General features: G+C 38.6%; 1 protein-coding gene across 1 annotated transcript; it reads left to right on the forward strand.

The window, feature by feature from the left end:
* The first annotated feature begins 17930 nt into the window (after positions 1–17930).
* Positions 17931–18810, forward strand: EMC6 (ER membrane protein complex subunit 6). Its single transcript, XM_035362256.2, has one exon. The coding sequence runs from the start codon at positions 18007–18009 to the stop codon at positions 18355–18357; it is 351 nt and encodes a 116-aa protein (XP_035218147.2). The 5' UTR covers positions 17931–18006; the 3' UTR covers positions 18358–18810.
* The last annotated feature ends 508 nt before the right edge of the window (positions 18811–19318 follow it).

Here is a 19318-nt window from a genome sequence, read left to right on the forward strand (position 1 = left end):
AAAACTTTTTGTTAATTTTTATCATGTCTTCTAGACATGATAAAAATTAACTCACCCCCCTTTTGTCTGGGAATGTTGTCTCCCACTTTCTAAAAATAGACCATGACTCATCCTTTTAAATTCCAAGAAAAGACTGGGTTCTGGTCTATTTTTAGAAACGGTGAGACAACATACCCAGACAAAAGGGGGATGAGTTAATTTTTATCATGTCTAGAAGACATGATAAAAATTAACAAAAAGTATTTATAATATATATATTATATAATATATATTATATAATATATATAATATATAATTTTTCTTTTTTTTTCTGACTCAGAATTTTTTCTCGGCTCTCAGAAATTTTTTCCAGCCGATCCCATTTTGCTTTTTGACTTTCACTTTCAATTCTTCTCTTTTCTATAAAGGTATTCCACGTTTTTGTTCAGAATAATACGGGCTGTTGAAAAGGCAATATGTCTGGTCATCAAGATGGTCCGGGGACGACTTTGTTTGGACTCCGCCCCCCCCTCCAAGCCCATTTTAAGTATATTTCTATACAAATTCGGTATAAAATTGTCCGGGGACGACTTTGTCCGGAGACGACTCTATCCGGGGACGACTCTGTTTGGACTCAACCATGACGTCATTTTAATATAGTGGAATGTGTATAGAAATAGTCGGAAAAAGGACTCGAACGCCCGTTTTCAGTATATTCCAATACAAAATTGATTGTCCACAACATAAAAAAAGACATCATTTTTTTCTTGGATGGAGCTCCATTTGTATTAGAATATACTGAAAACTGACTCGAACGCCCGTTTTTAGTATATTCCAATACAAAATTGGCTGTCCACAACATAAAAAAAAAGACATCATTTTCTTTCTTGGATGGAGCTCCATTTGTATTGGAATATACTGAAAACCAACGTGAACGCCCGTTTTCAGTATATTCCAATACAAAATTGGCTGTCCACAAAATAAAAAAAAGACATCATTTTTTTCTTGGATCGAGCTCCACTTGTATTGAAATATACTGAAAACAACGTGAATGCCCGTTTTCAGTATAATCCAATACAAAATTGGCTGTCCACAAAAAATAAAAAAAAGACATCATTTTTTTCTTGGATCCAGCTCCATTTGTATTGGAATATACTGAAAACCAACGTGAACGCCCGTTTTCAGTATATTCCAATACAAAATTGGCTGTCCACAAAATAAAAAAAAGACATCATTTTTTTCTTGGATCCAGCTCCACTTGTATTGTAATATACTGAAAACCAACGTGAATGCCCGTTTTCAGTATATTCCAATACAAAATTGGCTGTCCACGACATAAAAAATAGACATCATTTTTTTCTTGGATCCAGCTCCATTTGTATTGAAATATACTGAAAACCAACGTGAACGCCCGTTTTCAGTATATTCCAATACAAAATTGACTGTCCACAACATAAAAAATAGACATCATTTTTTTCTTGGATCCAGCTCCATTTGTATTGAAATATACTGAAAACCGACATGAACGCCCATTTTCAGTATATTCCAATACAAATTGGCAGTCCACAAAATAAAAAAAAGACATCATTTCTTTGTTGGATCGAGCTCTATTTGTATTGAAATATACTAAAAACCGACTCAAACACCCGTTTTCAGTATATTCCAATACAAATTGGCAGTCCTCAAAATAAAAAAAAGACATCATTTTTTTCTTGGATCGAGCTCTATTTGTATTGAAATATACTGAAAACCGACTCAAACACCCGTTTTCAGTATATTCCAATACAAATTGGCAGTCCACAAAATAAAAAAAAAAAAGACATCATTTCTTTCTTGGATCGAGCTCTATTTGTATTGAAATATACTGAAAACCGACTCAAACACCCGTTTTCAGTATATTCCAATACAAATTGGCAGTTCACAAAATAAAAAAAAGACATCATTTCTTTCTTGGACCGAGCTCTATTTGTATTGAAATATACTGAAAATCGACTCAAACACCCGTTTTCAGTATATTCCAATACAAATTGGCAGTCCACAAAATAAAAAAAAGACATCATTTCTTTCTTGGATCGAGCTCCATTTGTATAGAAATAGCCTAGAAATCAGTTCGAACGCCCGTTTTCAGTATATTGTAATACAAATGAAATGACATGAAAAATGCAAAAAGAGGAAAAGTAGCCTACCTTGACGGAAATTCTATTCCAAAAGGGGAAAACTTGTATCCAGGTTTGCCCACAGCACGGCCGGAACTCAAGCGAAACTCGATAGGTTGAAATCGATCCATTAAATAACATTCTTAAAAAAACAGTAAAGTTTTATTCACATCTAAAACTCAAGCGAAACTCGATAGGTTGAAATCGATCCATTAAATAACATTCTTAACAAACAGTAAAGTTTTATTCACATCGAGTCGGCTGGGAAAAGTTTCTGAAAAATAAATTACCCCCCTTTTTAGTCTGAAAATTTGAAAATTGATGTCTTCAATTTTCGAAAAATTGAAGACATCAATTTTCAGACTAAAAGGGTTTTTTTTTTTTTTTTTTTTTTTTTTCCAGTCAGAGAAATTTTTCTCCGGCTCTCAGAAATTTTTCCGCACTCGACTGGATGAATAAAACATCCCCGTTTCTTTAAGAATGGGCTCACTGTTAACTATTTCAGCATTCGACGTTTCGCGTCCAATAATAACTGCCGGGTGTTCAAGAATGCAGATGCACCTACTAGATTTTCTACAGAGAAGCTTGACTGGATGGAGAGAGTGGATGACTTTTTCCAAGATTCTCGACTTTGGACCGTCAAGAGGTAATGGATCTTTTTGTTTTTTTCTTTCTTTTAAGAAAATTTATGGATAGATTCATTTCTTTTTGAATGGACCTAGAAAAATAGGACAAAGTTCTTTTCCAAGATTGGATGAGAGAGGGACCCAAAAAAAATGGGTCTCGGAAGGAATCGAATGCATTTGCACTCATTCCTTCCAAGACCCATTTTTTTTGGTCTCCTGATTCGTCTCTCTCTCTTCTCAGTCCATTTCCATAAATATAGGGAAAGCGGAGAACCTTTCCCTACTTATTTCTAAAAATCTTTTCTTTATTTTTTTTCTCCTGAGTTTATGTATATATCAATTCAAATACTTTTGAGAACGGTCATCCCAATTCTCTGTCGTCTTTTCGGTTTCATCGTCCCAACACTCAGTGGACATAGTCTCAGTCGATTTTGGAGCATGGGTCGTCCGTTCATTGTCCCAACATTCAGTGGACATAGTCTCAATAGATTTTGGAGCATGAGTCGTCTGTTCATTGTCCCAACACTCAGTGGACATAGTCTCAGTAGATTTTGGATCATGAGTCGTCCGTTCTTTGTCCCAACACTCAGTGGATTTTGTCTTTGGATCCTCTGAAGATATTTTGGGGGTCTCATGAGATTCTTTGGAAGGTTCGTCCCAACAGGCTGCTGGATCGTAATGGGGAATATTTTCAGGTATGTCTCCCCAACCTTCCGTCTTCCTCGAGTTATTGGAGGAAGTTGACGAGAAAGAAGAAGAGCCCATCAAGTTTAAAGGCGTATACTCATCCGGATGTTCCATCACTTGGAAACAGGACAGATTATCCCATTTCTGGATGAGGTTATCGTACGCTTTTGGGGACGGATCCTTCTCTAACTGATCGTAGGCCTTATCAAAAGCTTGCAGAGGATTGTCTGCTTCCTCCTGAATCCTCTCCTCTTTCTCCGTTCCGTCTGGATAGACGTGATTGATATGAAAATCTCCTTCCGTAATATGCCATCGATAGTTGCGCACTTTGTTTTCGGCACAATGGAAATATTTCATCCTTTGATGATGTCGGGCACATTTTTCCCGATACTTCCAAATGATTCCATCTGGCACATAAATTTCCGTCACGGGTTTTTGATAATCCAAGGCTTTAGCAAAGAATTTAGCTTTCTGACATCCCACCACATAAATCGTGGAGAAGCTGTGAGTGAGCGATTGGAGAATGCGTCCTAAATGGTTGTAGGGAATATGACCCTCGTTCCAACGAAGTCCGTGCCGGTTTCTCGTCAGCCAGGCATTCGTCTTTTGGTTTTTTTCATTCAGTTGGTGGAAGGGGTGAGGAGGAGTAAACGTCAACGATCCCACGGTCAAAAAATCTTTTGTCGCATAGCCCAATTCTTTTAAAACGTAGGTAAATTCACCCTTCTTGTGGTTGTAGGACTGGAAACCCTCTAGATCGAGCACGATAAAGTTTTCTGAACACGCCATGGCGATGAATACGGTGATGTCTTCCACAAACAGGAGCAAAAAAAAGAATCGAAAAGGTATATATGTATAACAGGGAAGATCTAGAAAGGGGGAAAAAAACAATAAAACGTTTTAGAGTCGTTGTCTTGAAAGAGACATTTTTCTTTTCAAAGGGTTAAGAAGTTTCAAAGTTTCAAAGGTCTTTTTAAATGAAGTTATGATTAAACCATATTCATAGGACCAAAGGGACTTACCAGCTCAGTTCACGTCTTCTTCTGTTCTCTGAAGAAATCTCGCGGAGGATACACACTTTTATACTCGCGCGACATCTGTCGGGATCGCGACCCCATCTAAATGTCAGGGTCATTCCAACCTCTTAAAACGATCGGAATGAAAGAAACACTTTGATCAAAAATATATTTATGAAAAGATATCTGAGGGTCGTGAGAATATTTTCTCTCCCCACCCCCGCCTATTTCAAAAAAAAAAAATAATAAAAAGTCTTTCTTGGATCGCGTCAAGATTACAAAACAACTCACAGGACTTGTTTATCTCGATCTTGTCAGGGTCACCGTTTCACATAAGAAGATGGATGGACCCTGAACATTAGACATGATAAAAATTAACTCTACCCGCCTTTTGTCTCGGAATAGGGTCTCACCGTTTCTAAAAATAGACCAGATCCCATTCTTGGAATTCTATTCTTTAGGAAAGGAGGGGTGATGGTCTATTTTTAGAAAGTGTGAGACAACATTCCCAGACAAAAGGGGGGTAGAGTTAATTTTTATCATGTCTAAGACATGATAAAAATTAACAAAAAGTTTTTTTTTTTTTTTAAAGGCAGAAAAATTGTTCTGAGAGAGCTGAGAAAGATTTTTCCTCCCAATCTTTTTCGACGATGAAAAGGGAAAAACTACTGATCCGATCTCCCTACGCTTTAGGGAAAAAAATACTTATGAAATATTCATGTGTTGAAATTGGCTATTCAAATAAGTGACATTTTGTTTCTCATTGGAACTGTTCAACGGCGAGTCCACTCGTCTCATTCTTTGGGGTAGGGGATGAAAGTACAGCGGTTTGTTGAAATCGATGATAGTTTCCTCTTTAGTCGACGGAACTGTAAATCTATCCCGTCTTAACTCTTCTAATCTCTTTGAAAGTCTTTCCACTTGCTCTGCTAAGGTTTCCTCGGTACTCATGGTCTCTCTTAGTTTAGGGAAGTCTTGACGTATTGGCTAGAGAACAGAGGGTCTTTTTCTCTCTATACATATATCATGTGGGAGCGTGTGATTTATAAATCCTTGTGAAATCTTTCTACGTCTTGTGTAACTTGGAAGATTCGTCTTGTGTAACTTGGAAAATTCGTCTTCTTCTCGTCGATTGGGCTGGAGTTATAGAAAAGAAATGGGATTGGAAAGAAATCAACATATTACAAAAAAAGGACCTTTTTTTTTCTATTTTTTTTCTCTAGGGATTTACATACCATTTCATTCATGAACATTCAAGGGTTCTCTCCAAGACCAAATTTTAGAAGAGGACCACAAAGAGTACACTTGAGGATCCTCTTTCAGGTCTAGGTGAGATAAGGGTTGAGACCAATATTCTTGGGTCTCTAAAGCATCCCAACTTAGACATTTATTATTATTATTATTAGAAAGTTCATCCTCCTCCTCCTCCTCCTCCTCCTCCTCATCGTCGCACGAGTTCTCCTGGGGAGATTCTTCCGCCTCCTCTTCGACAGCTTTGCTCTCGGAGGGGTAACAATGTAATTTCCGGAAAACGTAACTACCCTCCATCAAATGGTATCGAAAATTTCTCACCTTGTTCTCGGCACAATCTTTTGGAAATATTGGTGTCGCGTGCATTTCGACTTGTTCCGCCACTCGGTTTTCCCTGGGATATAAAACTCGTAAACGGATCGCTGGCAGAGCTTGCTGAAAAATTCGGCTTTATCGTATCCATTGACGTAGATCACCTCCACATTTTCGGTCAGTATTTTCAGGATCGTAGGAAGATGCTCGTAGGAAAGACGACCCTCGGTCCATTGCAGGCCGTGTCGGTTATTTGTAGTCTGGTTGACCACAGCTTAATTGCGGGACGATAAGTCATCGTAATGGACAGGAGGGAGAAAAATCATGGATCCGCATAAGGTTAAATCGCAAGTGATGTAGCCCAGTTCTTTCAAGATGAAACATATATCTCCCGTCTTTGGATCATAACAGTGAAAGTATTCCATGTCCAGAACAATGTAGGAATCTTTGAGAGGTTTGGCACTCAAAATGTCCATCTTCTTCAATTGAGGAAAAAAAGAAAACAAAATTCTCTCTCTCTCTCGCTGTGTGTCCTGAAGGAAAAAATGGATAGCGTTCTCTCGCCGTCTCCTCTTTTATATATATAGACAGAGAAGGTTGCACGTGACAGGTCGTATGAATTCTGGGAAAGGTCACATTCGGATATATATATTTGTTTTTTGAATAATATCGTGCGTATCTCAATACACATCCATCATAATAATAATAATAAAGGTCACCTTGGAAAGAAAAAGAAATAAAAAACATGGAACTCGTGCTCGACTTTGAAGGTTTCTACGATTCTCAAGGAGCCTTTATTGTGAAAGAATTGGCTTACGTCACATTGGACGGTACTTCTCGAGGGGTATTTGTTTTCAAACCCCCGTTTCCATGGCAAATGCTCACCGAGAAAGAAAAACGAACCGCTGTGTGGGCGAGTGATTATTATCACGGCTTGTCGTGGTACGAAGGAGAAATTCCGTACAGTTATTTTCCATGGGTGTTAACGATGTTGACGGAACCTTTTTCCATGATTTGGGTGCGAGGAGAAATGAAACGGCGGTTTTTAAAGAAATGGTTGCAAAGATCCATTTATTGCATTTCGGGATCGACGCAAGAGATTCTCAAATACAATGGGATCGAACACATGAATTGTCCTAACCATACAAAAGGTTTTTTCCATTGCGCTCTACAAAAAGCGGTTCGATATCATTATTATTTAAAGACACAGAGAAGAAATTCGCAAGGTCGATCCTGCACAATTCAATCTTGACAGAACTCATTAAAAAAATACATATATCACGTTACTTCTTCAACAGCATAGATGGTTCTGAAGCGAAACTTGGAATTTTGAAATAATAGATCAGGGAGAAATCATTCTTAAAAAAAATGGTAAATTCTCGAATCGGCTGGGAGAAAAAAAAATTTCTCAGAGCTAAAATAAAATTCTCTAATGAAAAAAAAAAACTTTTGGTTAACTTTTATCATGTCTTTAGACATGATAAAAATTAATGACCCTCCCTTTTTGTCTGGGAAGGATGTCTCACCCTTTCTAAAAATAGACCATGACTCATCCTTTCGCTAATGGCAATCATTCCATGAATGAATCACGATTTGTTTTTCAAAAGAGTGAGACAACATTCCCAGACGAAAAGGGAAGAGGGTCGTTAATTTTTATCATGTCTAAGACATGATAAAAATTAACCAAAATTTTTTTTTTTTTTTTTTTTTTTTTTTTTTTTTTTTTTTGAGTTGTAGAATTTTTCTCAGCTCTGAAAATTTTTTCCAGCCGACTCAAGACTTTACCATTTATATTTACGAATAGTCTTTGGATTATTTATTTATTTTCTTTTAAAAAGAAAAATTCTCAGCTAGACCTATCTATTGGCTTAACATTCTGGTCAAAGAAACAGTCTAGAATCTCATTTTATTTTTCGAGGCTAATGCACGGGTTCTCCAATCAAAAGGGTTACTATAAAGGGATTGGTTTGAATGCATTTATCTGCAAATGTTGTAGGATTCTGTTGTTGAGAAGGGGGTATATTATTATTATGATGATGATGATGATTGTGGCAGATTCGTTTTCTACATGGAAGTCTAATCTCCTCCGAAGACCTTTTCTGGGGATCGTCGATAGATGGTTTTTCAATAGGAATCGTTTCCCTCGGATCCTCAAGAGATAGAGGGGGGTCCTGTCTTGAGACATGAAGCGGTCTCTCCTCCTCCTCGAGAAGTCTTGAGAAAGGGAGAGGATTTTCGGTTCCCTTATTCTTGAGGGGTCTTGACAAATTGAGAGGTCCCTCCTCTTCGAAAGAGAGAGAAGTTTTGGTTCCCTTATCCTCGAGGGGTTTTGACAAATCGAGAGGTCCCTCATTTTCGAGGGGTCTTGATAAATGGAGAGGTTTTTCATCTTCGATGGGTCTTGAGAAAGGGAGAGGTTTTTCATCTTCGAGGAGGTTTGACAATGGGAGAGATCTCTCCTTCTCGAGGGGTCTCTCTTCCTCAAGGGTTTTTGAGGAAGGGAGAGGTTTTTCATCCTCGACGGGTTTTGACAAACGGAGAGGAATCTGAACAGGCTTCTCCTCATCCCCATCATTATCGAGGAGGATGAGGATAGGCTTTTGGAAAGGTTTTTTCTTTTTCTTCTGAACAGGCTCCTCTTGATGCTCGGGGAGAGGGATGGGGTAGTTGTTCCACCATTCTATTTTTTCTTGCTCGAGGATTTTTTCAAAAGTCGTGGCCTCTCTATGATGAGACGAACGAGGAGAGTCCTCGAGAAGAATATAATAGGTATTCTTCCCAGTCTTCTCGATCGAGAGAGGTTCGTGCAAACATTTATGCAACCATTCACTAAAATGAACGAGAATCCCTTTTGTCTTCTCAAGACGATCCATAATCCTATTCATTTGCGAGACGGTTAGAAAGTGGGACGTGTAAAAATATTTGGCTCGTTTCATTAGCAAAATTTGTGCATCCAAAGGTGGAATGTCACGAGCCATCAACACGTTTTCGTCGGATAAAAATTCGTCCCGCATCTTTTGATAACTCCCCACGGTATAATAACCCGCACATTTTGAAAAATCGGAGGCTTTCAGGTAAACGACTCCTTGGATGATATAAAAGGAAAGATCAACATATTTATATTTGAAAGGAATACACGTAGTGAGCTGGGGATGCGTCCTCATGATCCACTTGGACAAAAATACGACTTTGGGGCTCTCCCCTTTTATTTATAGAGAGAAAGAGAGTGTGACCTTCCCTTCCCTCCTCCTCCTCTCTCCCTGCTTCCTCTATCTCTGGACGTCCTTGGATTGGAAAGGGTGACTTTGAAAAAAAAAGAAGGTCATGGTTGGATAATTTTTTGTTTATTAAATTATTACTTTCACTTCCTCATTCCCACACACATTCATCTTTTTAAGAAAAGAAAAAGAGGTCATGGAGATAAGATTTCTTGGAAAGAAGAGAGAGAGAGAAACAAAAAAAAACAAATAAAACGGACGTCATAGAGCCTCTATGTGTGTCTGTGTTTGTCTATATAGATATATAAAAAGACGAGAGTACTGGGCGAGATCATTTCTTTTCCATTGGGAGCCATGTCGCTATTAGACGTTTTTCCAACTCAACGGATTTCGAACGGGGAGGATTTGAACACGCTAAAGCAAATCTCCAACTTGAAAATTTTTTTGGCGTGTCATTGTGCGACATTTATTCCGCATTTACCACCTCATCAAGCGATCGTTTCTTTCAACCAAGATGTCGAATCCTCCAACCTGCTCGTTCAGAATATATACAGAAATTTATTCGAATCGCAACAAACGAAAGAGGAATCTCCCTTCTCTTGGAATCGGATGGATCGAGCTTTGAGACGGCCCATTCAAACAGACCGGCGATATACAGATCCGCGCACGAGTTTTCGGTGGAAGAATATTTTTCTCACGAAACGATATTTTACGTTTGGAGTGAGAACGACGGCTGAGGACGAAGTTCATATTGTTCAAACCACAGCCGCTCCTCTCGCCTATTACGAATCATCGTCCCCCAATCTGAAGGAAAGAAGTTTTAAAGTCAGCGACAGGATGAAATATAAGAAATATATTCTAAGACCTTTTCAAAACTATGTCGTTCCCCCGAAAACGCAATATCTCATCGTCACAACCCAGAAGAGTCTCTTTCTCGTCGATCGGTGCTCGTACTCGCTTTGGAAACAATTGAAAGAGGAGATTTCTTTCCAATCGCCGATGATGTTTCAAGAAAAAGAAGAAGAAAACCCTCCGCCACCTTTACCCATCCCTTCCTTAGATGATAAGAGGAGCTGGACCAAACCGTTATTTCCCGAAACAAAATCGACCCGGCAACGGAATGAAATTGAAGTCATCACAATTGAAGATGAGGAGGAAGAAAAAAAATTACCTCTTAAAAAACGGTCGACTTACCGGAACCTACCTGGCGTGCAAGATCCGCTTCAGAATCCAGAAGCTTCTTCTTCTTCTTCCCCGACTTGTTCAAACAGGCAACCTCTTTCGGACTCCTCACAGACAGAACCTCTTCTAGTATCCTCTTCTTCTTCTCCTCCAACCTGTCCCGACATCGTAGAGGTAGAATGTCAGACGGGTCCACAAGCTTCAAAAAGTCCCGATATGGTAGAGGTAGAATGTCAGCCGGGTCCACAAGTTCCAACAGGTCCAGAAATCATGGAGGCAGAATCACAGCCGGGTAAACAAGTTCCAACGGGTCCAGAAATCATGGAGGTAGAATTGCAGCCGGGTCCAGAGATCCTAGATCCCTCCACTCATCCCAAAGAGACTCCAAGTGTTTCAAGACAGCCTTGTGAGGATCCAGCCCTTCCCGTATGGAATGATTATATGGACTTACAAAATTTGGTGCAACAGGAAGGAGAAGAAAATAATCATACGGATGGGTGGGTCAAAGACTGTTTAGATCATTTAACCTCGAATGAAATTGAACTGTTATGGAATTGCATTTCTGAAATCACATCGGAAATGGGATAAAAACCAAAACAAAAAAAAATTTTTTTAATAACAAATGGGAGGAGGGTCATGATGTCAATTAAAAAAAATATTATATAGAGTCCAATCTTGGTGGTTCACTTCAGTTTTCCAGCATGAGGTGATCCACGTTTCCCGAAATATGTATCCCATTCCAAGAGAGATTGTGTATAGCCTTCACTTCAGTTCTGTTTTTTTTCCTACCAAGAGGAGAGGGTCCCCAAAGGGCTACCCATGTCCAAAGAGAGAAAGTGTAGAGCGTTCATTTCAGTTTTTTTTTTAAGTTTAGGGGAGGGAGGTCTCAAAATGACACCCCCCCCCATTTTCAAAGAGAGATAGTGTAGAGCGTTCATTTCTGTTTTTTTCCAAAGTTAGGGAGTTTTCAAATGGCTACCCATTTCAGAGAAAGAGAGAGAAGGTGTAGAGCGTTCATTTCAGTTTTCCTACATTAGAAGGTCCCAAAATACCTTCTGAATTCAAAGAGAGATCGTGTAGAGCGTTCATTTCCAGTTCTCCAAGATCAGAAGAAGAGGGTCCGCTTTTCCCAAAAGGGCTTTCCGCATTCAGAGACAGCGAAATGCAGACTTCAGTTTTCTCCCTCCCCAAGAATAGAGGGTCCCAAAATGGCTTCCCATTTCAAAGAGAGAGGGAGAGGCGTTCATTTCCATTCTCCAAGATAGGGTCGTCTGCATTTTTCCCAAAATGGCTTCCCAATTCAAAGAGAGAGAGTGAAAGGGTGTGTAGAGCGGTCATGTTCATTCTCCAAGATAGTGTCGTCAGCTTTTTCTCAAAATGGCATCTCCCCATTCAAAAAGAGATCGTAACCAATTTTTTCCAGTTTTTTCCAAGATGGGGGGAGAAGAAAACCTAGGATGGAATAACACGACACACAGAGAGAAAGAGAAAAAAAACGCCATCTTGTCATTTTCTGATAGGGTACCGGTGTTCGAATACTTTTGTGACCGACTGTACTCTATGATAGTTATGACGCCCCGCTGTCAGTAGTAATTCTGAAGAAGGTCTTTGAGGCTATGCGATCCTTGGAGCTGAGGAAGGAAGGCTCTGATGGGAGAAGTGAGTGGACAGTCGTGGATGGAATGTGAAAAGTCTGCTAAAGAAGCTGAAGCACCGCAGGCACATTTTACGTTTTGATGGTAGAATCTGCTGAGGTACGCAGCAAATCTTCCGTGATTTGTGAAAGCTTGTAGATAGAAATCCGGTTTGAGCCTTTTTGGTGGAAACCACGGGAAAGGTGGAATAGGTATGTCGACCGGTGATTTCTGAGTCGTCCCAGCGAGCTTGCCAGATCGACATGAAGGCGCAGAAGATCTTGTGTTTAGCAGCGACTATGGAAGGTGGTATCTCTGAGTCGATGAAGGGGTGACTTGTGGGTTCTTTATTTAAAGAGTCGGCCCTTTCGTTACCTTGGGTACCTTGATGACTACGTACCCAGCATAGAGACACTTGCCTGGAAGAAGACAAGGTAATAAGCACTTCTTTTAATGAAGAGATGTGGAAGGCTTGTGTGCCGTTCTTGTTCAGTGCTGTCCGTGTTGAAGCTGATGGATGGAAAAATGGTGTTGCCTGCCCAGAGAGTGCCTTCTTTAAAGCGAAGGACTCAGCCTGGAAAACCGAGGCGTGGTCGCTAAGTCTGAACCGTGCTGAGTGGATTTCTGTAGTGTTGTAGAAAGCGACATAGGCTGCACCTACTTGCTCTGAAACTTTAGAGCCATCAGAAGATATTTCTAAGTCCTGTCCTTTTGGTATATGTTTAAGCCATTTTATATCTTTCGTGAGAGATGGGTGGACGGGAGTATAGTGGCAATGTGGTTCTAAGGAGCGCTGGTCTATGAATGAAGAGTCATCTAGCTGGAAGGAGTCCTTAAAATGAACTAACCTATAAGTACCACACTCAGTTTCTGCTTTGAGATCTAAGGGGAGAACCCCTGCAAGGATTCGGAGACCTGCTGTGGATGTGGTAGTGAAACAGTGATCTTGAGAAGGGTGATGCGTTGAATTTGGAGTAGCTTCTGACGAATTCTAACCGTGCCAGTCATCCAGATGGGGGAGCCGTAAAGGATCATCCTTTCAATGCCCCGCAGATATAGTTCTTTCAAAAGTTTCCCTTTTAGATTCCATTTACCTGTGACAGTGCGATTTAAGATATTAATAAGATTGCAGGTTTTATCTCGTATCATTGTTAAGTGCGGTACCCAGGTGAGTTTTCTATCAAGTAAGAATCCTAGATATTTTAAAGTAACTTCATTTTTTAGTGCACGGCCCTGCCATTTAATACGAGGTGGACTATTTACAAGTTTATTACCCTTTGTAAAGGTGATCATTTTTGTCTTATCGATGCTGAATTTAAGCTTGAGTTTGAAGCTCCAGTCAGTGATAAGATCTAATGCCTTTTTCGCTTTGTTTTGTATTTCAGTGCGATTACCTCCTTGAATGATTAGGATAAAACCGTTGGCGTAGGCCTGTATTTGTGCATTTCCTTCGAAATATAGATCTAATGCAGTATTCGCAATGAGATTACACAATTTTGGGCCAATACTGGACCCATGGGGAGCGCCTCTGTAATAATCGTGAGTGACACTGACCCCGTCTTGCTGGTAAGTGACTTTTCGATTGTGAGGATAACTACCTATGATCCGAAAGAGATTCTTAGGGCATTGAAGATGTTTGAGTTGATCCCTGAGGGCTGGCCACCATAGTTGGTTGAAAGCCGACGTCACGTCCGAGGAGATAGCACACGTGTGGAGACCTTGCTGCTTGTTATGGTGTATTTGCTGTTGTAGATTGTGCAGAGCGTCGATGGTGCTCTTTTCCTTCGTGAAACCACATTGCGCTTTCTTCATGAGGCGGTTTTTCTCCAGGGGGAAAGTGAGACGTCTGGTTATTAGTTTGTCTGGGACTTTTCCCGAGGCGGAGAGAAGACAGAGAAGAAGTATTACGCTTTCGGATACTTACTGTCTTTGCCCTCTTTTTTGAAAAGAACAAGCTCATACTTCCAGGCCATCTGGAAAGTAACCTTTTTGAAGGTATGCATTAAATAGATATGCTTTTGATGACACAATCAGATTTGATGGGCGTGCATAGTGGGCCATGGGATTTCTATTTCTGGGGGAGGGGAGTACCAAAGTCGCTACCAGGGGAAATATTGGCACTGCAAATGTGTATTAGTTTGAATAATGAATAATTAAATGCCAAACGATGCAGCACACATCAGTTTTATTAGCGACAAATGATTGTTACTTATAAATGAGTTCAATATGACCAACATTGTGATGTTCCAAGAACTGAATACGTTGAACACATTGTCCACGGCGGCTCGCAACATATCAGAATTAATCTGTCTCACCTATATATTTGACCTTTCAAAGTTGCGATATCGGGGGGACATGGTCTTGGTTTCAAATTGCTGAATCATGTTTTATAAGTTTGTTATGCTCATCGGTCCTTTTCACAACTTCTTTAACCGCCGAAATTCAGGATGGCAGCATTGGCATTCTCGTACCTCTGATAATACACCTTGACTAACAAAGCTCCATCCCGCAATGTAAGAGCTGTCGAAATGCGGTTAGCCTCAGAATGATGAGAATTCTCCCAGCCATTTTTTTTATACTCATGATCGCTGATTTATCGATATTTCAAATCTGCGATGGCTGATGGACAAGTCTTTGGTTTCAAATTATTGAATCATATTTCATAAGTTTATTATGCTCATAGGTCCCTTTCGTAACTTCTTTAACCGCGGAAATTCAGGAAGGTAGCATTGGCATTCTCGTTTCGCTGATAATGCAGCTTGACTAACAAAGCACAATCCAAGGCCAAGTGTCGCTGATATGCGGCGAATAGCATACTATTTATATGACATGTTCCGGCTCTTTGAAATAATTGCCATGTGGGCCGCCTAACAGGAGAGTTTTTCTGGTGCTTGAAAGCGAGGCTTTGATGGTGAGAAGGGGAGACCGCAAGACAGAGCAGGTCTGAGAAATAACAGCACGTGCTAGAGTGGGAATAATAAACTGACGGTAGGCAATGATGTCTTGCTAGTGGCAGTGATGTCTTGCTAGTCTGTAGACCTTATCTAGTGGGGAGTCACTTATGCTGATGAAAATAAATAAAGCAGAATCCTCCCAGCCTTTCCTTTTATACTCATGGTCACTACACAGAAAGTGACTGTAAAAATTGATGCATTTTATTCGGTAAATAGCGCCATTTTCGTTTTTTTTTTTTTTTTTTTTTTTTTTTTTTTTTTTTTAAGAAATCAAAATCCTGTGGTCCACTATGTATGCCCATCAAATTCGGTTTTGTTTTGTCAAATACTTTATTCTCTAGAGGGTTCTGAATATCTCATGCTATTTTATAAACATACTGTATGTATTTGTTTACAATGGGTTTATTTAGAATGTGTAACAGTTTCCTGGATTAATCGTTTTCTGCGCTCGATTCAGAAATGATCGATTTAAGTTCAGTTGTAGTACATATCTATGATGCTAAGTGTTTTTCTGAAAGGAAGATCTTTTAAAATTTTAAATTGAGGAAAAGTATAGCATTTTCTACTCTAATGAGTGAAGAATAAGAATATATTTTATGTTCCATAATCAGATGCCAGAGATAATGCTTTCTATTGCTAAAACGCTTTTTAAAGTGTATTGGGAAACAATGCGTTATAGAGAGTAGCGAGTTTGAGACACCTAAGTGACAAGGGCGAAAAACGATTTCATTACAGACGTTTAACTTCATAGTTAATTTTATATTTCCGAGGAGGTCTTATGAGCTAAAATATGTGACATCGGTTATAGTTCGTGAAGTCTATTCTTATTGCTTTCTTAAAGATTTAGTTAAGATGAATCCATATGTCTTCTGGTATAGTTATCTTCAGAAGGACTTTTAAAGTAATAGGAAAAGGAAGTCTGTGATTTTTTATGATCGATAACACAACAATAGACAGTAAAAGTGATGTCGCAATGCTGTCTTTTTAATGAGTAAAAGCAGGACCGGCGCCAGAACATGAGCAACCAGTTCGACCGCACCGGGCGTCGGAATTCAGTGCCGGCAAAATTTTTAAAATTTAGAAGAAAACCGGTCTGTAGAATTTTAGGATTTGTGGAGGCGGCAAAAAGTCTAGCGGTAGCCTTGAGCACAAGTTTATTCTTTGCTTCAACACCCGAGTCATTGTTCGGTGCTTCAACTTTATCAGAATCTTTATTCATTCGTACTCGGCTATCAGAGCTGACAATGTAGATTCCGCTTTTTGTTCAAACGCATCCTGTAAAAATACATTCTTCAACACTAGGATGATTTAAGAACTTTGGATAACCAGCAGTATAACTGCACATACACTTCTGGAATCAATGATATTGAAGCGTTGAAGAGGAACGTCGGAAGCACCGTAGCGTCACAATGAAGCAAGAAGGAGTCATTTTGTTGGTGCTTATTTGCCCCTGCAAGCTAATTAGCAAATAAGATGCTGTAGGGACATAACTATAGGAAAATAGTAGATGAAGATTTCCAGAAAGGCAAATTTAAAAAAAGGTAAATGGTTAAAACCTTTGTTTTGTGAAAGTTTGCCAAGCAGTTGAGAGCTCGAAAGGAGATGGAAAAGGGATGCCAAATTTTAGGAACTGAATGCGAATTATTCAAAAAGAATTAAATACAGAAAATATAAGGCAAGCTATGTGCAAGTATTGAATGAGTAATGTAAAACTGTATAAAATAACACTAATACAAGATTTGAAGGATGAAAACAAACTATGAAAAGTGAATCATTAAATTAAAATATCCATAAATGTTACCAGGTCATAAAATTGTGGTCTCTAAGCAAATGAGGCGCATAAGGCCTCATCAGATTACCTGCAAGAACAATTTAGTGTTGAACAGAACATTAGACAGGGTTTTCAGCGCCCCCAAACAACTGAAAATTATGCGCCTCCTTCTATTTTCGAAGAATTTAAAAACATTTCATTCTAAAATTTCGTGTAACCCTTATCCACGCCATTGGTGTAAAAGAACTTCAGGGTAGTTGCCCTCATTTCAGACCAGTCCTCTCTTTCGATTCCTTCCGCTCTTCGCTCCATTTTGGCACATTACTCTTGATTCATTCTTCATTCCTGACCTTAATTATCAATACTATTATTAGTGAACACTGTGTCTTAAAAAAACCAACCGATTCAATTTATTAAACGAACGGTTATGATCTGAACCCTTAAAAGAGAAATTTTACCCACCTCTAGAATAATGGGGTAGCTAGGGATGAGAAAAGGAGGAATTTATTTCCGAGCGTAGCATCCAGGGTTGCCAAATTGAAGCTATGAAATTTAAGAATTAAAATGTTTTTCATTCTTGGCAACCCTACCTACCATGAAAACCCTACCTACGACTGTGCTGTAGAATTCAGTTTTCTAAAATAGAAGCAAGAAGATCAGCTGTCCTCTCTACGTTAGGCTCAGAAGAAAGGAAAATGGCTGGAAATTGATTAGAAAGACTGAAAATAGGCTCCAGCGTGTGGTTTTTTCTACATCGAAAAAACGGCACTGAAGTCCGTACAGCGCAACAATAATAGTTTAGTAAAGACATACTCATTTGTTTCATAAGTTGAAAGTTTCGGAATACTACTAATTTTTTTATATAATTATAATGGTGGGAGGATTTTCCATTCTTTCGAGAGAGCAATAGCCCTTTTGGTCCCAAAATACAAGCGAGTTCTATTATTCGCGTTGTTGCATCTGATATTCCAGCTGTTGGGAAAGCTAAACATACGATGAAATCCATATCACGTATTAAAACCATCCCTAATAGGAGCTCTGAAGCTTAACAAAACCAAGATATATATTTTTTACTATTATTTACAAAAATGCAACATACTTTGTTAATTTCTCTCCGTTATTTATGTATTAGAGAGTACCTTTCAACATCTCAACTCGTCTCAGTCACACGATTAAAAGTAAAAGTTGCGATTAAATAATATATAAATTCGTATGGTGTAATGTCCCGTAGCTTCAACAAAATGAAATACAGGAAAGAAAAAGGTGAGATTGTTGCGTACAGTGAGAATGCAGTTCGACATAATCTGGCACTTTTAGAGTATTGTCGAACTTCAATGGCAGCTTTATCAGGAAGCACTGCCGGAATTCTTGGTTTAACTGGTCTTATTGGATTTGCCTTTTATTTTATAAATGCAGTAGTTCTTTGGTTGTTTCTACTTGCTAAAGCTGGAGCCGACTGGCAGAAGTATTTTCGAAGTAGAACTCAACTCTTAACTAGTGGATTTTTTGGTGGTCTGATAACTTACATCTTATTTTGGACATTTCTATACGGAATGGTTCATGTTTATTAAAAGGATTATATTTTGGAGTGATATAATTTACATCAGAAGTATTCATGCCGAATATATGTTCCCTACATGTTTGCTGATATTGCTTGTGAGTTCATTAGATATATACTTTATTTGCAGTGCGTTGAAGAAGTATTTGAAAAAAAATTTGCATACTATTGACTGTTGTTAAAAAAATTCCTATACAAGTTTGTTGTCATCAGAATATTTATGAAATTGCGTGTGATTGTCGTTTCATAGAATGGTATCAGAATATATATTCATTCATATGTTATCAGCAAATACGTAAAAATTATTGAATGTTGTATACATTTTATTCCTACAAAGATTTTCTATATATGTCATTCCACGAAGTGTGCTTTAATTGGAAATTGAGATAAGGAGAATATGTGTTTAAATATGTTGAAATTTTAAGTTATGGAATTGTGACATTGAAATAAAACGCTTTAAAATAAATTTTGCTGGTTTTTAGCAATATATAATATTTTTATTACTGAATTTATAGTTTTTAGCAGTTTTATAACTGAATATTTTTTCATTTTTGATAAAATATGGTCGCTGTTGGGGGAATATGATTACATATTGACATGTATAAATGTTCGAGTAAATATGTGATAGAAGCATAAAATGTTATCAAGCGATGTGACTTTTTGATACTTCCTTGTTAAAAAGCCGCTGTGTGCCATGAAATATGGGCCTTACAAAAAGAGGGATTAAGTTTGTCAGTTTGGTAACTAAACATATTTGTAATTTTACAAGGAAACATTGACTTTTCATATCGGTTATTACAATTCCCGATATAATAAAAGGTGTAATAATTTTTGTCAATATAGAAAATAGCTAAATACTATCTTAAATGTAACTGATTAAAATGCTGCCATAGAACGTCTTTGTCTTGACATTAACTGTAGGAGAATGTTTTTGGCTGAATTTGGTGATTTTTTGGCCGTGATCTTGGATTTCA

The sequence above is a fragment of the Stegodyphus dumicola genome, chromosome 11 (genome assembly GCF_044657685.1).
Source record: "Stegodyphus dumicola isolate Sdum_Otavi_A_Nest chromosome 11, ASM4465768v1".
Taxonomy (NCBI): Eukaryota; Metazoa; Arthropoda; class Arachnida; order Araneae; family Eresidae; genus Stegodyphus; species Stegodyphus dumicola.